Below are 22,751 nucleotides of genomic sequence, written 5' to 3' on the forward strand. Positions count from 1 at the left end.
TTGGGTTCAGGATATAACAACCTCATATGCAGCAACTTTAGCATGAATCAGTGATCAATCGAAGCCCATGATATCTATATAACTAAGCACTAATAAAATCCAAAGTTGATCAAGATTTACAGCATTCAATGTTCTTTCAATCATCTGAGCATTTAAACTTTATATAAATCAGAACTAAATAACAGATTTTCATATCTATATTTTTAGTCTATAATAAAATATGATATCAAACATTTGATAATTTTGAAGCAATAAAATCAAATAATGAAAGTGGGTTATTGATCTTTATTAATCAATGCTCACAATCAAACCTTTTTCACTTAAAACGTAAATCAGTCATACCAAATTCTGCTTCCATTGTAAACAATATGTACATCAATCAAAAATCATTCACTACTTAAATAACCCTAAATTTGTTAACTAGTTAAAATGAATATATAAAAATTTCTATAAGATTTGCAATCATATTCTTGCTCAAACAAAAGTCTCTATCGATCATCAATCATGATTATACTTTCCAAGATTTTTTTTTTTTTTATTTTCCATTTTTCAAAATTCAACCGAATCACTTTTAGTACACTTTAATACAAACTCTCATTTTTTTCAGTAAAAATAATTTTGTTTTTCCACGAATTTTTGCCAATAATCGTCAATTCGTATATTGAGAGACATTAAGAGGCTTTAGCTTTACATTCATATATGGAATTCATGCGAGAAGTGAAGTTTATTTTCAGGGTGAGTTCTACGCAGTTGTTTTTGTAACGTTGGCTGTCATTCAATTGCTGTGGGGCAACAGCTCATTAAAGTTACATACGAAGCTGCCTTGGCTAACAAGCCACCCACAGCCTGCATAAAGCTGCACGCATACCCAACCATCCACCCATACACACACGCATACATCCACTCACACACAGTCGCCACAGAGCGCTCAGACGAGCCCACATGACATTGTCCAGGGAGCTAAATACACGAACGTTGCTGTGACAGCAAAGATAACGCAGCAACAACTCCAATTTGAGTGCGAGAAATGTCAATGCATGTGGCAAGCAAATGACCAGCAGGAGTCACACACACACATAGAGAGAGTGTGGTGTGATCTATGCCTATCTGATGTATTTTAATGGTGCTCACATATATTTTTCATTATTGCTACTGCTATAGCAAAGGCAACAAAAACAAGAGAAAAAGCATACGAAAATAAAGCAATAGCTAGTCAAACAAGTTGGGATATATTGTACATGAGCTTAATGAACGAATGGGTAATACTCTATGTAACTGAATAGAGATACGTGGATGTATGATAAGTTATAAATGATATACATACATATCTATATGTGATATATGAGACAAGTTGCGATATGTTGTGTGTGAGCCTAATGAACGAATTTTTAATACTCTATATGGATATATGATAGATTTATATGTGATACACATATATGCATAGGTAGTCAAATAAGTGGGGATATGTGTTAAGTGAGCTTTATCAACGATTATGTAATAATCTGTGTATATGTATGCATGATAAATGAATGTATGATATATGGTTATATGTTATGGATATATGTACGTTATATGGATATATGATATGTGTATAGATAAGTCTTATCATAAATTCATGGCAAAATGGTAAAGTGAGAGTTATAAACAGCGAGAGTGTTATCAACGATCTGGATCAGTTTCTGTAAAAAGTAAAGCGAGGCACATATGGTATTAGATCTTTGATAAAATGCTCTCTAATTATGGTTAATATGGAAATAAAAATACAATTTTTTTATTAAGTTAATTTTTTGCAGCTTTTTGTTTGACTCTATAGAGTACTTAGTTCCTTAACCTACATATTAAGCGGGTCAGTAAGTCTAGACTTATTTAATACAATTCTACGCTATGCGAGAATTGCGAGAAGAGAACTTCATTTACTACGAACATTTAATGAATATTCATAACCGAATTTTTCTACTACTAAAGGTCGATAGAAGAAAATACTAAAACTTAGCTCCAACGATTTCCCAACCAATCCCTTTAGCGAATATACCCGATTATCCGTTACGCTCACTCAAAGAGTTGCCTCATGCCCCGGCAACTGGCTCCAACCTACGCATTACGTATACGCAACGCATGCCAGACTCACACACACACACACACACACACACACATCATCATCATACACGCACGCAGTCTGTGCGGCGCAAAATTTATTTCGTATACACCAGAGGACGCGAATTTGGTGGCTGCATCCACAGCCAGAGGCAATGTCCCACCCCAGCTCCTGCTTTTCCCCCTCAACGTTTGGGGCTCGTGCTGCGGCATTTTTTTGGGGTTTGCGCGCTATATTTTTTATGGCGTCCAAACGTTGAGATTGCAATTTAAAAATCGATAAATTGCAATTAATTTAATGGTCACAGCGACATCGAGCAACAAATTTGCTAAATAAATCATGAGCCACTGCAGTCAAACGATGCGGTTCAATGGGCGTGCGATATTTGACAGAAAATCGAATTTGTATATTGAAATGTAAGAGAACAAAACAACGTTTCATTCCCTTTCGTTCCAGATAAGAGGAGATGAGAACCATTCATTGAGCCTCTACTCAATTTTAGTTTGATTTATATATATGATTTTAGAATCGATAATTATCGATAACAATGTAATGTTTAATTACTTATTTATTATTAATATTATTATATTAAAACCATTGTAAAATTGCTCTATTTGTTTTCTAATCTCGCTGGAAACATTTGAAACTTAGTTTTCGTACTCTTAACTTTGATGTATGCAACAAAATATGAAGGATATTCCCTATTAAATGAATTTGGGACAGGTTTTAGGGCGCATATTTTGTCGTTGGAAAAGTGCTGAGAAATTGTTATTTATTAGGGCTAAACGGGCACTTAATTAGCCACAGCAACTCGGGCTAATGGATGACAGCAAATGGAAAAGATTAAGGTTGCCAAGGCGATGCTCGAAAGTCAAAAAACACGCAAATTGAACGCTGGATGGAGGGCGGCGGGCGGCGGGCGGCCGGCGGCAGAGCCAAGGGACAATATAAAACAATGAAACAAATGTGAATAATAAAACTAAAAAGCAGGCACATTACGGAGAGATTACGATGGGTTCTATAAATAGACATACATATAGGAAGATGAGCAGAGATGGACCTGAAATGACTGGTGGAAATATTTAAGAGAGATTTCCGGATGAGCAAAGTATATGAAATAATTTGGGTATGTATGAATACTTTGATATGTACGAGACAAGTGCATAAGAAGAAGTATACAAAATAAAGTAAATATTTATTTGTAATTTATTATTTGACGGGAAAACTGAGATGAGATCTTAAAGCGTGATATAATTTTAAATACAATATATATAGCAATTAATAAATTTATAAGACTTAAAAAAATGAGTAGGTTTTAAATATTGTTGCTCTTCGGAAACTATTATTAGTGCATATATCTATATAAATTTATTTATATGGAATATTAATGTCATATATTATTTTATATCTAAGTGATTGGGTATTATATTTATAAGTAAAATAATCATACTACTACTAAATATAATTCTTACTTATACATATACATATATATACACATATATTCACTTGTACATATTTATGTAGACAATTTTTGACATAAAAAATACCATGCTTTCTTATAAAGCAACTGAGCTATCCTACTGCTAAACGCTTCCAAATGTACTCTAGGCCCAACAGTATATATATATTATAGCTAATATGCTTGGCCTATAAAGATAATAACGTATTTTCGAATCACAGCTAAGCCAAGCTCAATTAATGAAATATTAATATCGCAAATCTTTCATAAGTATATCTAATAATAATAAAAAAAATGTAAGCTCATTCTACATACTTGATGATATCCTATATAGAGGCGATTTGCAGTTGGTCATAAATCACATGCCCATTCAGAGTGAGAGTGAAAAGGAGAGAGCGAGAGAGTGAAATTTTAATTAAACTGCTGCTCGAGTCATTTGTAGCCATGGCAAATGCGAACTGGAGCATATTTTAAATGCAGCAATGAAAAACAATTTGCTAGCCGAAAATGTTTTGGTTCGGCTGCTGCTACGGCTGCTGCTGCTGCTTCAGTTGCTGCGTGTCCAATGTCCTTGTTCGCTGGCAACGGGCATTTGCATAATTTCCACCCTGGGATGGGTTGAAGTGGCAGCGACTCAGATTCGCGCTGGGATTGCTGATTAGGTGGCTGTGCCACTGCCTCTACCGCTGCCGCTGCCACTGCCATGGACTACGTGCTGTGTCCTGTCCAGCGTCCTTGCTGCTGTGGTCCAGCAACGCAGCATTTAATTACCAGCCCAACCACGGCAGCAGCAACACACAAATGAGAAGAGCGGGCAAAATAGACAGCAGAAGCAGCCGAAGCAGGGGCAGAAAAAGAAAAACAGGTTAGGCTAGCAGAAGGCGGCTTCAGAACGTGCCAGGACATCGCCTTGGCTTGCCAGCGACAGCGACAGCTACAACAACAACACAACCTAATTTTCTCAAATTTCCAAACGACCAACCTACAGGCCAGGCAGAAAACAACAACAACAACAAAAACAGCAACAAAGCTCGGCAAAATATGGCGCAGTTTAAGTGCGGCTCAGAAGGCCGAAGGGAAGGGGCGAAAATGCACTGCACAAAAAAATATTGACAATTTAGATAAGCGAAGCCCAAGACATTAAGCTAAAGCAGAATTTAAAGACGGGAGTGAAGGGGAGAGAATCGATGAGGCTTGCAATTGGTAAAGGATGTAAGCAATGATCTCTATTTAGTATAAATATTTTGATAGAAGATGGATTGAATTAATAATAGAATACATCTAATACAAAATAATATAAAAATTTAATTTAAAAATATTAAATAAAAAATTAAATAGCAAGGAATTTATGGGTGAAGTCAAATTAGAAACCATAATGCAAATGTGCACAGACAAATATGCAAATATAAAAGGTATCATTAGGTATTGCAATAGAAAAGGTGAGGTGGAGGGACAGAGCAGAGTCTATACATAGAGTAGAGTAGAGCATATACAATAGAAGAGAGCTCTACTTGAAGATTAATTTAAAACAATTGCAAGCTGTTAGATGAAAAGCTGCGCGAGAGAGGGGAAAAAATCGACAAGCGCTAAACAGAAGGACAAATAAAAAATAAAAAAAAAAAAATAAAAATAAAATAAAATAATAATAATGATAAAAATTCATATTTCAATTAATTGTACTCTTTGTTAAGAGTTTAGGCTACGATATAGGCCTTTTCTGCTTAGATATTTATTTATGTCATTGGCATATGAGAGAACATAATTATTTGGGGAAAAAAAAATTAAGAAATAGAAAACGCCAAGGATAATAATAATAATGATATGCTAATAATAATATTAATAATTAATTATTATTATTATTATTATTTTAAATAGCCTGAAACCCACCTACAAATTTGTAGCTGCCTAAAAAAATAAAATAAATAAAGTAAAATAAATTAATTTTGTAGCATCAGTATTTAATTTTATTTCATTTAATTGGAATCCTGTAAACCAGGAAAGCATAAAAAATAAATAAAAGTACAATACAGTACAATCTGATGATAACGGCGCTCAAGGAATCGTTATACCCGGAAGACTCTATAAACTTATAAGCAAATTTATACGTTCATATAAGTTTGTCTATGGATCAGAATTTTAATCACAATACGCTGTATATAAAATTGAATACCATTTCACGATATTCTATCTAAATGAAGTTTACGGCACCAATAATATTTTTTTTGTTCTGCATGTTCTAGCCTCTGGACTAATAATAAATGAGCACAAAAACCGAAAAGAAAAGCTCATAAAATATTCTTGCAGTGTAGTGTTATGGATAAGCTAGATATATATGAGTGTGCAACACATCTGATGCCCAGCTAATATTTTATTACCTTAATGGACTCAGAGCATTTAAATCTCCACATTTTGTTGCCATTTTTGGATATCTAATACTTTCTTATTATAGATGTTGAATATATTTTATTGTGAATTATTGATATTTACGTAATTAGCTAAGCATTCATTGCAGTGTAATTAGCATTTAAGTAGGGCTGCAAGAACATTTTCATTTGAGATGCGTGAGCTGCTCTTTTACTTGAGCTTCAGCTCAAACAGGTCTCTGCAATGCGATTCATACACACCTACATGCAAACACACTCACAGAGAGACACCTACACACACGCGCAGTGACAACAACAACAAAAGCAAAGCAACAAACAATGATTTTCATGGTACGTAAAATTAATTAGGGCACTGAGACAAAAATCCTCAAATTTCAATGAGCTGCGCAGCGCCGTCGACGTCGACTGCGACGTCAGCATCAACTAGCGGCACAGCTAAAGGATGGGCGGACGGTCTGGCCAAGTGGGTGTGGCTGATGGGGTGGCATGCAATGAAAACAAGGCACACAGGCACTACTAAAAATACCAATGAGCTTTGAAATTTCTTCTATGGGGGTTGGGCAGCTACATAGAAGCCGGGCAACATAATTACTCTGCAGCTCAGTGTATGTGTGTGTGCGTGTGCGGCTTGTGCGTAGGCTGCGTCTTACGCAGTGCAACACATTTTAGTCCGCCTGACTGCCTCCTGGCAGCGCAGCTGACGCTGACGTTGACGTCGCTTTATATATATACACAAGCAAAAGCTTTTACATAGCAGCAGCTAGTGTGTGTGTGTGTGTGCGTGTTATCAGCATGACAGCAATGACAACTACAACAACAACAAGAGCAACTGCCACAGCAGCTCAAAGCTCAAAGGCAAAAGATTTTTTTTTTTTATTTTTTGCTCTCTTGGCTAATACATAATTACAAATACATTTAATCCACAAAAGTTTTTTTTTTAATTGTTTTTTTGTTGTGTTGGCGCAAAGGACGAAAGCTGAAAAGCCTGGAAAATGCGAAACGATGGCGCTCAAAATGCGTAAAGCATAGGGAAAACGGAGAAAGGCGAGAGGCGAGTGTGGTGGAAAGGGTGTGGGGCGGGTAGGTTATTGTGGCAGCTTGCAGGCTGACATTTTGCTTTGATTGACATTTGGCAAGATTGCGGAAAATGTTTCAAATGTGAAAGGGAAAAGGTGAAAGAGAAAGTGAAAGAGACAGCGAGAGAGAGAGAGAGACAGAGAGACTGGCATTTATAGCTTGTGATGGGCAGGTGCTGTCAGTGTCGCGAATTCCTGAATGAACATTTTTAGCGCCGAGCTGAGGCTGCATCCGCATGATGAATGCGCAGCGGGACTTGAAATAAATGTGGAACAATTGTGTAGCGAATGCTGGATAGATAAATACATACATATATAGAAATTATTGGCGGAACGAGTAGGTGGATGACACGAATGCCAGACAGCCTGGCTGTCCTAATGAGCAACATTCTCAGATTGAATGCGACTGAAAGCTTCAAGAGATATCGAGCAGGCAGCTGAGAGACGAGAGACAACGAGTAGGCAGCTGGGAGACACATAAATATCTTTGACCTTTGGATCAACAGAAACTAAACTCAGGAGACACTATATGTATATAAATAGTCTTACTGGGGTTTTGTGGGACATTGTCACTAATAATGTTAAAAATAATTATGATAAAATTAATGAGCTTAATATTAATATTAGAATTAAATATTAAATTAAATTTTAAAATTCATAATGATAAATGAATAATAATAGTGATATAAATGATGGTAAAAAATGTAATGAATATAATATTGTCAATGACAATGAAATTGATAATGTACAATGGATAAAAATACTTAGGGATGGACTATGGGGAATTTTGCTGTTTTTCGGGTAATTAATCGGTTTTTTCGAATATTCAATTTTTTTTTTTATGAATTGCAATGCAATAAATATAAATTTTATAAAAAATATAATATAATAAATATTAAATATAAATTTTATAAAAAAAATAAAATATAATAAATAATAAATATAAATTTTATAAAAAAAAAAATACAATATAATAAATAATAAATATAAATTTTATAAAGAAAATAAATAATGTTGCTAGTGATTTTGATAATAAAAATGAAAATGATTTGATTAATTGCAATAAATATAATACATATAATAAAATCAAGAAAAACTTATAACAAATGATAAATAATGATAATAATAAATGAAAATATTAAATTAAATTAAATATTAAAATTCATAATGACAAATGAATAATAATAGTGATATAAATGATGGTAAAAAATATATTGAATATAATATTGTCAATGACAATGAAATGGATAATGTACAATGGATAGAAATTCTGGGGAATTTTGCTGAACATCACAAAAGTCAATGAGACTGACAATAAAAATCATATTACTTTACTTATGTTAATCAAAGTGAAGATCAAATGATATATTAACACAATCTATTGTCATATAATATTACTTTAACTACAACATATTCAGTTGAATATGAAGAAAGAAAAACACAAAAATATTCCTTAATTAATACCCAACTCTGTTCCAACTAAACTTGAATCAATTCAATGTAGAGCCTTTCCATGTCATATCTCAGACTGTCGCAACTATCATCAGCTCATGGCCTTTGGTCTATGATAAGAAACCCTATAGCTACGCATGCTGGCTCGAGTTCATTTCTTTAGACTCTCGCAATTACATTGAACTTTTTTGCTGTCACTTCCAAGGCACATTAACGACCAAATTAATTTCGTTTCCTGCTCGGCTATCTCAAGTATACATGCATACATATTTATATAAATGTGTATATACGTATATTTGAAAGCTTTAAGTTGGCAATTAACTATAAAAGGCAAGCCAACTCGAACCGCAAGCGATATTTGGCACGCACTTTATGCGCAGAGTGAAGAGTGAAGGTGGAAGGGCGCGGGAGAAACGCAAAAAACCACAAAAGCAAAAACTTTTACTTTAAACTAACCGAGGCGGAGGCAAACTCATTGCTATGCAGCGTGCCCGCTGCGGCCCACATAAGTAACCAAAGGGCAAAGCCAAAAAGGAAAAGCAATGAAAATGTTCGCCTGTTGTGCAGTTGCCAAAAAAAGAAAAGAAAAACCTGTTATATACCAAAAGCCAGCTATATACATACATATACTGTACATATATATATATTGTGTATACAGCAGCAACAACAGCATTTAACGTCACTCACAATGCCGCGCCTACAACCACCTTGGCCGCCCCAACGCCCCCACCGCCCCCAGAGTCGACGTCGCTGCTGCACACGCACAAAAAATGAGAAAATTACAAACGCAGCGGGTCGTTTGGTTCTGCCTGACTCCACCAGAGATGGGTGGCTCTTGGCTCAATAAAGGACTGCAGCAGCAGCAGAGCTACCACCTCCCCCCCTTTCGACACACACACACACACACACACGCACACAGATGGCATATAGCACACGCATTATGTAGGCGCACACGCACTTCTGTTATGTACAGGCCCAAAGAGGCAGCTGCAGCCATCTAAGCGACCACGCCTCCGCCCCTCTGCCCAGCACACTCAAACCCATGTCAAAGTCAAGCCACCACCACCAAAACAAAGAAGGAAAGAAAAAAAAAAGTAAAAGGAAAAGCAAAGAAAAACATGGAAGAAGCAGCAGCGCAGTCAAAGTAAATGAAAATTGTACGCCCTGCATTTTTTTTTGTGCCGAGGCCCGAAGCCCATTTCGGTTTTCTTGAACGTCCTTGATCCTTGCAACGCACAGAGGCAACAACAATAAAAAGGGCGCCTGCTGGTCGTCTTCCCAAAACACAAAAACACACGCACACACAGACACACACGCACACGCACTCACACAGCGAAAGCATAGCATACTTTTTTGGGCAGTCGCCTGGCTGACGCCTTATCAGTAGTAAAAACAAAACCGGAAGCTCACACACACAGACAGGAAGTCGCGCGCCGGAGCGAGATGGCGTGCAGCGATGTGCGAGTGAGCGAGCGAGAGAGAGAGAGACAGATGGTGAATGTGTGAGAGCGGGAGGGAGAGAGCGAGAGCGCGCGTACGACGAACTTTCACAGGGTTTTTAGGAAAAGCGAAAGTGAAAAGCTGTGAAGGCAAAGGACAAGGCAAAGAAAGTGAAAGTTGGCCAATACGCAAACGCAAAAACAAGAGAGAGGGCGAGCCAGAGCGACACAGAAAAAGAGAGGGAGAGAGAGAGAGTGAGTGAGTGAGAGCGCGCGCAGAGAGCGAGTGCGCCCCACCAGAAACGAATGGGAGAGCAACAGAGAGTGAGCGAGTGAGTGAGTGAGTGAGAGCGCGCGATTGAGTTCTTTTTTGTTGCAGTCGTGCGTCTCAAGAAAACCGAAAAAAGCTTGAATGCCTCCAATTTTAATGGCCGCAATGTCCTTGGCCAAGCAACGTGCCGAAGGATATTTGGTAAACGCACGCAACGCCAGCGTCAGCAGCGCCGCAGCGTCAACGGCGACAGCGACGCGTGCGCTTCGTTTTTTGAGGCTCGCTTGCATTTACTTTCACTTTCGGCTTCGGCCGCGAACTTGGCAAACAACCCCAAGGACTCAGACCCCAGCGCATACGCACGCACACCGAGTCATCTATATATATCCATATATATATATATAGTATATATATATATATATATTTGACAACTGGCATTCCCTCGCCTTACCCCCCTTTGCATGCTTGCATATAATGTACTTTTGGCTGTTGCTATTGTTGTTGTTGTTGCTGTTGTTGTTGTTGTTGTTGCTCTTGGCTGGCAAACTTTTACCCCAAGAGCTTTCTGCAGTTTTTTCCTTTTTGTGCTCAAGTTTATTTTTGACAGTGTTTTATGCCCGCCGGCCAGGACACTGCAGCAGCAGTGCCGCTGTAGCTGGGGCGGCTGCGTTGGGTACGCTGGGGTTCTGTGGGGGGCGAAATGACAAAATAATGTAATTTGGCATTAGATTTATGCGTGCTGCGCCTTCCTTTTGGTGCGTGTCCTGCAACAAGGACTGGCGTTCGCATAAAAACGCAGCGTCGACGTTTCCTTTCGCCTTTCGTCTTTCACACGTTTTGTGTGTGTTTTTTTTCTTCTTCAACTGCCACGCCCCCACCACCTTTCGCTAGCAGTCAGCCCACGCATTCTGTGGACCGCCCATTGCGTACGCCTTATGCTTCTTGTTTTTCTTCTCCTATTTGGCAATGCTTTGTATCCTGTTTTTATTTCATATTTCGCTTCCTTTTTCTCGCTGTTGTTTTTGTTGTTATTCTTCTTCTTGTAGTCGTTGTTGTTGTTGTTGTTGTTTTAAGCCGCTTGCGCGAATTTAGGGCAGGTTTCATTCACGCTTTTTTAGCCAGCTTGTTTTTCATTCTATTCATTTCATATATTCTATATATATGTTTGGATATATATTTATGCTCTTTTTTCTTTTTATACCCTGAACCCATTGAAAATGGGAAATCAGGGTATAATGGTTTTGTTAAAAGTATGTAACAGGCAGAAGGAGGCGTGGCAGACCCCACAAAGTATATATATTCTTGATCAGGACGACAAGTTGAGTCGATTTGGCCCTGTCCGTCTGTCTGTCCGTCCGTCCGTCCGTCCGTCCGTCCGTCCGTATGTATGAACGCGTCGATTTCAGAAGATATAAGAGCTAGAGACTTCAACTTTTTTTTAAAATGTCCGTATATATCACGCGCAGATCGAGTTTATCACTAAAAAACGATAACTCATTCCGATATTTTTTTATCGATAAAAAACCTTATCGAAGATCACTTAAATAATTATATCTCCTACATCTTTCAAGCTAGAGTCTCCAAATTTAAAATGTATATTAAGATGAATTTTATACAATTTCGGTTTTTGTTAAAATTTACCCCCCACCCCTAAATCCACCCCCTCACCCTCATCTTTGTAAAAGTCGTATATCAAATACTAGAGACTTGAGCTTCGGTATACACATACATTTTAACATTATGATTACGTTCTGAAAGTTTCATTTCGATCGTACGTCTAGAAATTAAATTATTCAACAAATAAGTTTTCATTATATTGCCAACACTGCAGCGCAACCCAAGCGCAATCGCCTGTATATGTGAGTGAGTGTGTGTATATGCGTGTGTTTGTTTGTATGCGTGTGTGTGTGCGTGTATTTGTATGTATGCGTGTGTGTGTGTGTGTGTGCGTGTGTGTTTTCTAATTATTTTTGAAATATCAGTTGCTTGTAGGGTTCAGGGGATCTCGTAGTCGAGCAGTCTCGACTAGAGCTTTCTTACTTGTTTTCTTTCCTTTCGGCTGTTGAAAAGAAAAACTTTCAGGTTTCTAGCTTGAAATTGATAAAAAATGTCAACAAAGTTTAAAGTGCGAGCTTGGGAGACAAAGGGCAGAAACGGGCTAGAGAAGTTAGTCTTGGAATCCTCTGCTCTGAAGTTCAGAAATATCATTGGTGTCGATTTCAGCATTATATATTAAATACATATACATATACAAAGAATTGTTTCTTAAAAAGTTTTATTAGTTTTTCTAATCAAGATATTAATGGAATTTTTATTTTATTGTTTATTTATTATTTTTATTTATTTTTTATAAATTTTAAACTTTCTGAATTGAATGCAAAATTAATAAGGAATACTATACTATATAAAATATATATAATGTATACGGTATACTATATAACTATATAACTACTATATAACTAACTAAGATCAGAAGCCAGATGGAAAGTTGGAAATGCTGTCGTTTATAGAGGAACAAGCAATAGATCTCAAATTGCGCTAATCATTTTTTTTACATAAATAGTTAATAAATAACATTCTAAATAAACTATTTATTCTGTCCTTGAACTCATGTTTAATAGAGATTAATGAATTTATATCGAATTCAACTATTGTTTTTATTAGATTCCATTTTATCCTTCTTTTATTTAAGAGATCGTACATTTGGAAAACAATCATATTGAGAGCTACACTCCCGCTCTCACAGCTCCAACTCCACCTGCTGCTCTTAACATTAGAACTTGCTTCATAAAGAATATACGATTAAATTTCCTTATCATAGAACTTCCCTACTTCCCACACATCCAATGATCGTATACAAATCCTTAGCAAGAATTTGACAAAGCCATGAAATATATTTCAGTCTCATTTGATTTCCTAACAAATAGAAAAGTCCCAGTAGGCCTTAAACCAACAGTCGAGCAGATGCGAGACTCAAATAAAAATTAGACTCATTGCAATAACAACAACTCAAGAGTTATTATTTCAACATTTTCGTAAGAACAGAATTTTATTTTTGTTAAAAACAAAATAATATTTTATATATACAGTATTAGAGGCGAAGTGAAAAATGAAACGTATAAATAAATCGTGGAGCATTCGGATCTTCGTGATTCTCGCTCTTTGCAGTGTCCTGATGCTCTTCATGATGGTCGCTGGCCAGTCGAGCGGCCTCTACTCGCCAACAGATGGCGTTGTTGAGCTAAGCGCTGAAAATTTCGACAGCACCGTGCTACAGGACGATGCCATTTGGGTGGTACAGTTCTATGCGACGTGGTGCAGCTACTGCCACGCCCTGGTGTCCGAATACAAGCAGCTGGCCAAGGCCCTGAAAGGCGTTGTCAAACTGGGCGTGATCAATGGAGAGCGCAACTCGGAGCTGTGTACAAAGTACGAAGTTCAAGGCTTTCCAGTGATCAAAATCTTCGGTATCGATAAGAGCACTCCCATCAATTTCTTTGGGCCGCGCACAGCGAAAGCCATTGCCGAATCAGCCATGGCTGAGGTCAAGAGACAGATCAAGGACGTCATCGGAGGCGAAGGTCCGGCAGAATCCGATGACAGCATCTGCATGGACAGCGATGTGATCGAACTGCAGCCGAACGACTTCAAGGAGCAGGTGCTCGATTCGCAGGACACTTGGTTGGTCGAGTTCTATACGCCCTGGTGTCCGCACTGCAAGAACCTGGCCCCCGAATGGATCAAGGTGGCCAAGGAGCTGAAGGGCAAGCTCAAGGTGGGCGCGGTCGATGCCAGCGCCCACAGCGAACTGGCTGCCGAATACAAAGTGAACGGCTATCCCACAATTTTCTACATTCCCGCTCAAACGGAGCACGCGGCCGATGCCATCGAGTACAAGGGAAGCAAGCGCACAGCGGCCGGAATCATTGAGTGGGTGAACACTCAGGACTTGGCTGTGGTGCCGGCCTTCAAGATTGTGGAGATCACCAACGAGGATGTCCTGTTCAATGCGTGCGTCAACGAGGACTGGTGCATGCTCGCCTTCCTGCCCACGCTGAAGGATTGCAACGCCCAGTGCAGGAATCATATGCTGAACGTGCTGCGCGGCGTCGGCCACAAGTACAAGCAGCAGCGCTGGGGCTGGGTCTGGAGCGAGGCCACCGCGCAGATGCCACTCGAGAACGGGCTGCGCATCAACTACAAGTATCCCAGCCTGGCCGTTGTCAACTGCATGAAAATGAAGATGGGCCTGTTCAAGGGCCCGTTGACCACGGCCGCCGTCGACGAGTTTCTGGCCAATATTGCCAAGGGGCGTGGCAAGCTGACCACCGTCAGCTGTGATGAGCTGCCGAGCATTGCGAGCATCGAGCCCTGGGACGGCAAAAATTCCAAGAAGGAGCCGCCCGCCGCCACCCATCCCATTTCGGATGAACTGTAGAGAGCTCCAGAGCTCCATTCACATTTAATCATAATCACCTCTGCCCCATGATACCATGTTCCCAACCGACCGATCTTATACACATTTGACACATTTTTTTTTGTACCCATTTTCTCTACACTCTAACATACTTTTAATTGGAATTCACCTCAAAATCAGAATTCGAATCGTGTAATTATTATATTTATACTTGAATTATTCTAAATTATGAAGTTAATTCAGAGTAAATATCCAAAATAATATTTATTTATTTGTTCTTTGCAGAACCCAAGTTGAATTGTAGTCCATAATTCGGAAATACTGGACTACAAAAATTTGATCTGCGCTTGCAGCTCCAAAGGAAAGAGTATTCGGGCTTTTTTTTTATCATTTTATATATCTTTTCGCTATATAAGAAATACGTTAACTCTTTATATGCCTTGAGAAATCAAGGTGTTTTTTTTTTTAAAGTAGGCAGTAGGGGTGTGGCAGAGCCCATGTATTGGAAAGATGATAAGCTGAGTCGATTTAGTCCTGCCCGTCCGTCCGTTCGTCTGCTCGCATGTCGTCGTATCCGGCGATCTCAGAAGATATAACAGCTAGAGACTTGATTTTTTTTTGGAAAGGCCGTATCGATAAACGCTTCTGTTATTCTATTATCGATTATATATCGAAAGTCAGTTATCAAATTATATTCCTCACAACTTTTTTTCGTGTTAATGTTATATATATCGATTTTTGTTATAATCAACCCTACATCCCCCGAAGGCTCCCCTTTCCAAGGTATTCGCAACATTCCTATTTCAAGCACTAGAGACTTGTGCTTTAGTGAAATATCAAGGTATTGAGGGGATCTCCTCGTACTAACACTATTAAGGATTTTTCTTTGATTTTCTTTTTACTTTCCATTTGAAGTTTCGTTTATGGACTTTCAGTTCAGGCTCATTAGAGCCAAGCTTATCAAATATGTGGGCAGCTGTTGCTTGGAAGCCATTGAGCAGATCCCAATGGCCAATGTCCCAATGTCCATTGACCAATTGACAATTGAGCAATTGTCATGGTCACCTAATCTTGGCTGGACAAAATATGGCCAACAGCAGCTGCTTAGCCTTAGCCTGAGCATGTGCCAGCATACACACACACACACTCACGTATACATATATATATACATATATATGTATATATTATATATTATATTATATTATATAGAGCCTAGCCTGTGGCATAATAAGTTTAAATGCAAACCGTCAGTGAGGCGCACAAAAATGACTGCCAGCTGTGCTACATTTGGCAGCGGCTTCTGGGTCTGGGTCTGGGTCTGGGTCTGGAAGTGGGACAGCGCACAACTTAAAGGCTGCACATGCCACAAGCCACGAGCCAGCCTCAGCAGCCATGGCACGGCCCTGCCCCTGCGAGAGCTTAACCCCCTTTAGCCCAGGCCAGGGCACTGAGCGTTGCACAGAACGAGCTGCTTATTCATTTAATTTTCAGAGAAGCCGAAGCCCAAGGAGTAAATGGGTTTTGCATGGCGCAAGGTAGTGCCGAGGGGTTGCAGTGGGGCTTAAGGTGGCTCGGTGGCTCGGTGGCTCGGCCCGACTGTCAGTGGCTCAGTTCGTCCGTCCGTCCGTCCGTCCGTCTGTTTGTCAGTCAGTCAATCAGGCAGTTGGCTCAGCTACGAAACTTTTGGCTGCCACGCACAATTTTCCACTTTCAACTTTCGTCAAAGGGAGGGGGCGGCGCCGGCGAATGGGCGGGGACGACTGTTTGTTGTTGTTGCTGCTGCTGCTGCTGCTGCAGGGTGGTTGTGCGTATTGAGCTTTATGCTTGGCTGATGTTGCGATAAGCGGCTCGAGCAGGCAATGTTGCTGTCGTCGTTGTTGTTGCTGCTGTTGTTGTTGTTGTTGTTGCCACAGCCGCAGCCGCAATGCTGCACACACAACACTTACACACACACACACACACACACACACAAAAGCAGCCCCTGGCGCTTAGTTTGTGTGTGGGCGAGCAGTTGAAAAATAGGAGGCAAAAGCAGTTTCTCATGCTTGTTGTTGTTGTTGCTGTTGTTGTTGTTGTTGTAGTTGGCGCCCAACGTAAAAGTTGCTGAAAAGTGTAACGCAGTTAATGCCAGCAGCAGGGGGGACAGTGGGCGGTGGGCGGTGGGCGCTGAGTAGAGGGGGCGCTAGTGTCGGGTAAAGTAAAGTTGGGGAAGTTGGTTTTTGGTTCTGCTGCTGGTTCTGGTTGCTATTGCCACCATTGCTGCCGCTGCTGCTGCTGTTGTTGCTGCTGCGTCGCCTACGCGGCATAGTTTTAACTGTGTTGCTGCCATACACTAACCAAAAGTGATTCACTAGACTATTAGAGGAAGGTGAAGTGTAGGAACTGGTCTAGCTGCTCTTGAGCTAATAATTCAAGGCAGGCTGAACGACAATACATAAAAACTATAAATATATATGTATGTATTCAATACTATACTATACATTTTATGCTTCAATGGTCCTGACTCCAAATAAGAGAATGCATGATTCCATACGAAAATATATACGAAATTTCATGTAGGAAAATAGAACGAAGTTTTATATAGAGATTTAAGCCTCTTAACTGGGATATTATCTTAAGTAGACAAAACAATTTTTTTTTTTAATGTATACATAATTTACTGTATTTGAAAAAACAAATCTTTAAAGCCCTTTTCCTTTAAAAATTCTATTATTAATAACTTTTAAGAATATTTTTGTTTCATCTAAAAGAAAACTTATAAAAAGGCTTAAATTAGTTTTAAAAATTGTAAATGTTTTTAAAAGCTGAAAATGTTAAAATAAATATATAAATTAATTTTTTTTTTTTGCTAATAAAAAAGCATATAAATAAATTTTAAATTATTTTTAAAAATTGTAAATATATTTTATAAATTTTAATTTAAGTATTGCACTGAAATACATTGACTTAAATTCTTTAGCTAAATATTACTAAATAATAAAAGCACTGATTCTTTTGCTATGGCTTAAGAAACCAAAATTTAAATAAAATTAAAATTTTGCTAAAAATTTATTATGACTGAAAATACATATTCAAAATTAAAAAAATATTTTTAAAATTTTATTATTATTAAAATCCTTGTATTTTACTCTTTTTTATTATTATTATTATTATTTATTATTAAATGCATATTGATAATTTAATTGGTTTTTTTTTTAAGTTTTATTCTTCTAATAAACAAAAAGTTAGCGCATTTCAGCTTCGTTGTAGTTGCAATAAAATTTTCCTTTTGCATTTGTTGTTTTGCCCAAAAATTCACGCACTTTTTGTGCGGCTCTCTATGTGAATGTGATAGAGTCTATATAGGACTGGCTGTATGTGTGAGTGTGTTAGTGTGTGTGTGTGTGTGTAAGTGTTGTGGCAAGTACATAGAGGCGCCTTTATGTGCGCAGATTGCCCTGCTGGCCAAAATGCTGGCTCTATGGAGGAAGCGGGCGCATTTCGGCATTCGCTTTTCACTTTCGCCAGCGCCACCTAGCGACGACTGGTCGCGGAGCGGGTGGGGAGGGGACATTGAGTGGGTGGAGTTGGAAAACTTTCGACATCAAAAAGAACTACTTTCGATAATCACAGGGCTGGCGCCAAAGGAATTACATTTGCCGGCTGTGCGTAGCTGTTTTTTTACAGCTTTATTTTTGTTTTTTAGGCTTCTGGCTTTAAAGTTGTTGTGCGAATAATTCAGCCGTTGCCTATTTTTATGCGAATTTTATATATACATATACATTTTTCCGCTCATTTCTATGCATTTTTTATGGGCTTTATGTTTTATTGTTTTGCGGCGATGAGCTCAGCACAATTTGCAAATATTTTTTTTTTATAGTTTTTCATTCTCTATGTTTCTCAGCAGCTATTATTAATTAAGTTGAAGGGAATTTTCTCAGTCATTTTGGCTTCTTAAACTTTTCATTTTTTGCAGTCTGAAGAATTTTCAGCAAATGACATCATGAGGCTGTGAACGGCGAAAATGCAACGGAAAAACTTTGGTGGTGGATTTTTTGGGGGTGCACAAACCGGTTTTTCCCCATGAAAACCCTTTTTCCGTTTGAGGAAAGCTAAATTGCTGCAGTTAAGTAATTTCAGAGGGAATAAGTTCTTAATAAAGGGGTTGCTCACCTTGATGAGCAGCCACTCAGCGGGTGGGGAGCAGGGAGGCTGACTGTTATTAGCTCGGAAAATCAACATGCATTTTCATAAGAGAAAATATAACGAGAGTAACAGGTTTCGTATAGCCCGATTTCTCAGAAAATTAATATTTATATAAACAATGTGTAATATTATTTTAAGTTATAAATATTATGCAATAAATATATTTACTAGAGATTATAATATAACAGATAATTATAATATAAGAGAATATAATATATATATAAAATAAGTAAACAATAAATAAAGCCTTCGGTTATATCCAAAATGTATAACAATTGTTCGAATTAGTTCTAGTCCAAATTCGAATTTCGCGCCCATTTCAATTCCTCCGGTTAAATTGCTTAAGCAACCAACATCAAGTGAGTCAAATTTTGCGCGCAGCCAACATTGCTTGCCCACGTAACAACTATCACGTAACGCAACATGCGTAACGAAGACCATAATTGCGTTAACGTTGTCAATTTAAATTAAGCTATTTTCAGTATATAAAATATATAAAAATATACAATTCACAAGGATTAATTATATATGTTGTAAAATATATATAGCATATTCGCTTGTGAAGTTAAAATATAAAAATTTAGGTATTTTATTGTATGAAATCCGAGTGTCACAAAATTATTGGCATTCTTACATTTCAGGCTACGGTCACACTGGTTTTTCACAGCAACAGCAAAGCAAGCGGACGACGTTGGTCTCGTCAACGAGATTTTCGATACAAAAACAAATAGAGAAATAACAAATTTAAAAAACCCATTCACAAGATGATGAAAGCCGTGTCCTGTGCCTATGTGCGCGCCACCGCACAGGCGCTGTCTAACAGCCTGCGGGCCACCGGAGCAGCCGTTGGTAAGCAAAAACGAGTGAAGTGAGAAATCGAGACGCAGAGCCAGTTATATAATGTGAATTTGGCTAAAAATGCGAAAGTGTGTGCAGTTCATAATAATAATAGCTGAGCAATAAATGATTTTTGCAATGTTTGTTATGCCTAAATGGCACAGCCTGCCAATTTCCTTACGTAATTTCAACATAACCTTCTCAGCGAACAGCTGATTGAGTGTACAAGAGTGTAAAGCGAATAGAAAATATGCCCGCTATATAATCGAATTTCCCTTGCAGCCACACGCCAGGCTCACACCGACCTGCAGGTGCCCGACTTTACGGCCTATCGTCGTGACTCGGTGAAGGATTCGCGTCGCCGCAACGAGAGCGCTGAGGAGCGCAAAGCGTTCTCCTATCTGCTGGTTGGCGCCGGTGCCGTTGGTGGTGTCTATGCGGCCAAGGGCATGGTGAATGCTTTCGTTGGCTCGATGAGCGCCTCGGCCGATGTCTTGGCCATGGCCAAGATCGAGATCAAGTTGGCTGACATAGCAGAGGGCAAGTCGGTGACGTTCAAGTGGCGCGGCAAGCCGCTGTTCATCCGCCATCGCACTCCTGCCGAGATTGCAACAGAGCGGGGCGTGCCCACCTCCCAGCTGCGTGATCCCGAGACAGACGATGTAACTATATAGTATTATATTTCTATCGTAACTTTATATCTATATATATTTGCATTTGCTTGCAGCAACGCGTGGTCAAGCCCGAGTGGCTAGTCGTCATTGGCGTCTGCACACATTTGGGCTGTGTGCCAATTGCGAATGCCGGAGATTTCGGTGGCTATTATTGCCCCTGCCATGGCTCCCATTATGATGCATCGGGTCGCATCCGCAAGGGCCCGGCGCCATTGAACCTGGAGGTGCCCACCCACGAGTTCCCCGATGAGACTACCCTGGTCGTTGGTTAAAGATCCTTCGAAACGAAAGTTGTTAACGTTTAAGCAAAAGCCCCCGCGACAGCAAAAGTAGAGGAATGGATGGAATGTAAATTAATAAAAAAAACCACAAAAATACCAGAACGGTTATAAACTAAAAAATACCAAAAAGAACAGTTATGTTTGGGTTGGCAAATGTAACAAAGATTTGAAGACGCAATCTTTAAATTGAGAATTGTTCATAGCATACTATTACCACTATGGGTAGTACAATAACTTAATTTCGATATGATGGTTGCTATAACTGTAGGATAGGCAAGACTTTGTTGTAGTTATGCTTCTGTTGCGTATTAAAGTCAAATGTTCTAAAGAAACTTGAAAACTATAACAGCATTTGGGAAGATGTAGATAAATAATCAAAAATATCAGTTTATTACGAAATATTTACATAATAATGTGCGTCTATTTAACAGCATCATAAGCAAATCCCTCGCGAAGGGCAAGCAAAGAGTAAGGCAAAAAAATGATTAACTGTAAAACTGACCTGCACTGACCCGACACCCGATTTCCAATGCTTTCACATATAACACTAATGCAGCAATATTAGCACAAATACCATAATAAAATAACACCACTATTTACACTTTATTTTATAACTTACCACAAAAAAAAAAAAGAGAAAAAAAAAACCCGGCAAAATACAGCGTAGGTCACACAAACAACTGCTATCGCGTTTAGCTTAATTCTGCTTGTTTAACAGCAAACATAAACGGAACTGTAATTAAAACAATTCACACCCGACACTATAAAACAGCTTATATTTCACAAACTATAACACAAAACTAGTTAAACTTTATTTATTAACAAAAAAAAAAAAGCTTGCAGCAAATGCAGTCGTTATTTGAAGCGGTTGCCACAATTTGCCGAGCGTTGCCACACAGCCAAACTTACTTGTAGCTACCTATCGCTTGAACTATCGTGTAGCATCGTGTTTGCTTTAAAGAGCTGCCAGTATTTCGCTTTATTTTGATTTGGTGTCTCGCAATAGTTTTCATAACAAGTTTATTTATTTGTCTCTACGTAATTTGGTACCCTGTTAGCTGTATATAAAGATCTAGTGCTAATAGAAACCATGGCAAGCGGGGAGATACATTAACAAATTAGATGGAGATGATAGATCCCTTTAGTTTGTAAGCTTTTAGAAAACCTCTATGTATAGCTGATAAATCATCAGCCATATCCTTCAAAACCTTCAGCTTTTCGCGCTGAACTGCTAGCTGGGCTTCCTCTATTTCCAGACTTCTAGAAGATCTATTTAATTTATAATTCACTAGTGATGGTTGAGAGTTTTCTTCTGAATAGGATAAATCACTTTTGTTTGAGGCCGTTGACTCAGGACTGTTTGAGGGTCCTCTTTCGTTGGGCTCTATAGCAGGTGGACTGAAGAGGTCCGCATGTGGATCGTATGAATCCCTGCTATCCGAATCTTCCCAAGGCGAAAAGTCTGCAAGTACTTTGTTAATAGAAATATCTAAATAACATATCCAGACATATAGAAATTATTATACCAAAATTATCAGCCATGCACAGTCTTAAGTTAACCAGTTTAGACTCCTTTAAGATTTCCTTCAAATGACTAAAATATTTCCATTTGGAAGGCTCACCCGTTTTCCGGCATTTTAGCATTTCTATTCTGCAAGAAAGGTAATTATAGTTAATTGTCTTTTCAATAGTCTTCACAGCTATGTAGCTATACTACCTATATTTCCTGGTCATATTATCTATTTTGGCTTTGATTTCTATATGACTAAGTCCATACTTCCACATTTTTTCCGCCATTTCTTTATAAATTTCCGTTTTGACTCGCTGACCACGCAAATCGTCTATATTGTCCATCCACAGCTTTAAAAACAGGCTCGTCGATACCGCATCCCATGCAAAGCGTGATCCATTTTTGCGATTTTCTATAAATTAGTTAAACTATGTTAGGAATTTGGTAAAATTTCAAATTGCTTGCGTTTTCTGTTTATTTACGTTTTCTGTTTTCCATCCGCTGCATGATGTGCTGAAAATGCGATAAGCTAGAAATCGATAAGATGCTTTTTGTTTTTGAAGCTGTTTGGTCTCATCGATGACTCTGGCAGCGTTGGCTAAAGAAACGATGAATTCGTTTTAATAAAATGCGCAATAGAGGGAAGAATATAATTGGGGAAGTATATAAAC

The 22,751-nt window shown here is 38.5% G+C and overlaps 3 protein-coding genes across 3 annotated transcripts; 2 read left to right on the plus strand and 1 right to left on the minus strand.

Annotated features, from left to right (window-relative positions):
• Nucleotides 1–13,265: 13,265 nt before the first annotated feature.
• LOC108658799 (protein disulfide-isomerase A6 homolog) lies at nt 13,266–14,842 on the plus strand. The gene has a single exon (XM_018111448.3). The coding sequence runs from the start codon at nt 13,286–13,288 to the stop codon at nt 14,612–14,614; it is 1,329 nt and encodes a 442-aa protein (XP_017966937.2). The 5' UTR covers nt 13,266–13,285; the 3' UTR covers nt 14,615–14,842.
• Nucleotides 14,843–19,409: 4,567 nt separating this feature from the next.
• RFeSP (Rieske iron-sulfur protein) lies at nt 19,410–20,741 on the plus strand. The gene is made up of 3 exons (XM_030386974.2): nt 19,410–19,627; nt 19,898–20,277; nt 20,343–20,741. The coding sequence occupies exons 1-3, from the start codon at nt 19,543–19,545 to the stop codon at nt 20,559–20,561; spliced, it is 684 nt and encodes a 227-aa protein (XP_030242834.1). The 5' UTR covers nt 19,410–19,542; the 3' UTR covers nt 20,562–20,741.
• Nucleotides 20,742–21,572: 831 nt separating this feature from the next.
• Nucleotides 21,573–22,696, minus strand: LOC115563653 (uncharacterized). The gene is made up of 4 exons (XM_030386973.2): nt 22,563–22,696; nt 22,288–22,492; nt 22,097–22,221; nt 21,573–22,032 (listed from the first exon to the last, which is right to left on the minus strand). The coding sequence occupies exons 1-4, from the start codon at nt 22,585–22,587 to the stop codon at nt 21,689–21,691; spliced, it is 699 nt and encodes a 232-aa protein (XP_030242833.2). The 5' UTR covers nt 22,588–22,696; the 3' UTR covers nt 21,573–21,688.
• Between the last annotated feature and the right edge of the window lie 55 nt (nt 22,697–22,751).

Source organism: Drosophila navojoa, chromosome 3 (genome assembly GCF_054131105.1).
Source record: "Drosophila navojoa isolate 15081-1374.11 chromosome 3, UAZ_NAV_1.0, whole genome shotgun sequence".
NCBI classification, from domain to species: Eukaryota; Metazoa; Arthropoda; class Insecta; order Diptera; family Drosophilidae; genus Drosophila; species Drosophila navojoa.

What these genes read in the sequence shown, in the direction of transcription:
- LOC108658799 (XM_018111448.3), top strand. Translation starts at nt 13,286, where the DNA reads ATGAAACGTATAAATAAATCGTGGAGCATTCGGATCTTCGTGATTCTC.
- RFeSP (XM_030386974.2), top strand. Translation starts at nt 19,543, where the DNA reads ATGATGAAAGCCGTGTCCTGTGCCTATGTGCGCGCCACCGCACAGGCG. An exon ending in GGCCACCGGAGCAGCCGTTG is followed by an intron (nt 19,628 to 19,897) that starts GTAAGCAAAAAC and finishes TTTCCCTTGCAG; the next exon opens with CCACACGCCAGGCTCACACC. An exon ending in GTGATCCCGAGACAGACGAT is followed by an intron (nt 20,278 to 20,342) that starts GTAACTATATAG and finishes ATTTGCTTGCAG; the next exon opens with CAACGCGTGGTCAAGCCCGA.
- LOC115563653 (XM_030386973.2), bottom strand. Translation starts at nt 22,587, where the DNA reads ATGCAGCGGATGGAAAACAGAAAAC. An exon ending in GCGGATGGAAAACAGAAAAC is followed by an intron (nt 22,493 to 22,562) that starts GTAAATAAACAG and finishes ACTAATTTATAG; the next exon opens with AAAATCGCAAAAATGGATCA. An exon ending in GTGCATGGCTGATAATTTTG is followed by an intron (nt 22,033 to 22,096) that starts GTATAATAATTT and finishes AAGTACTTGCAG; the next exon opens with ACTTTTCGCCTTGGGAAGAT.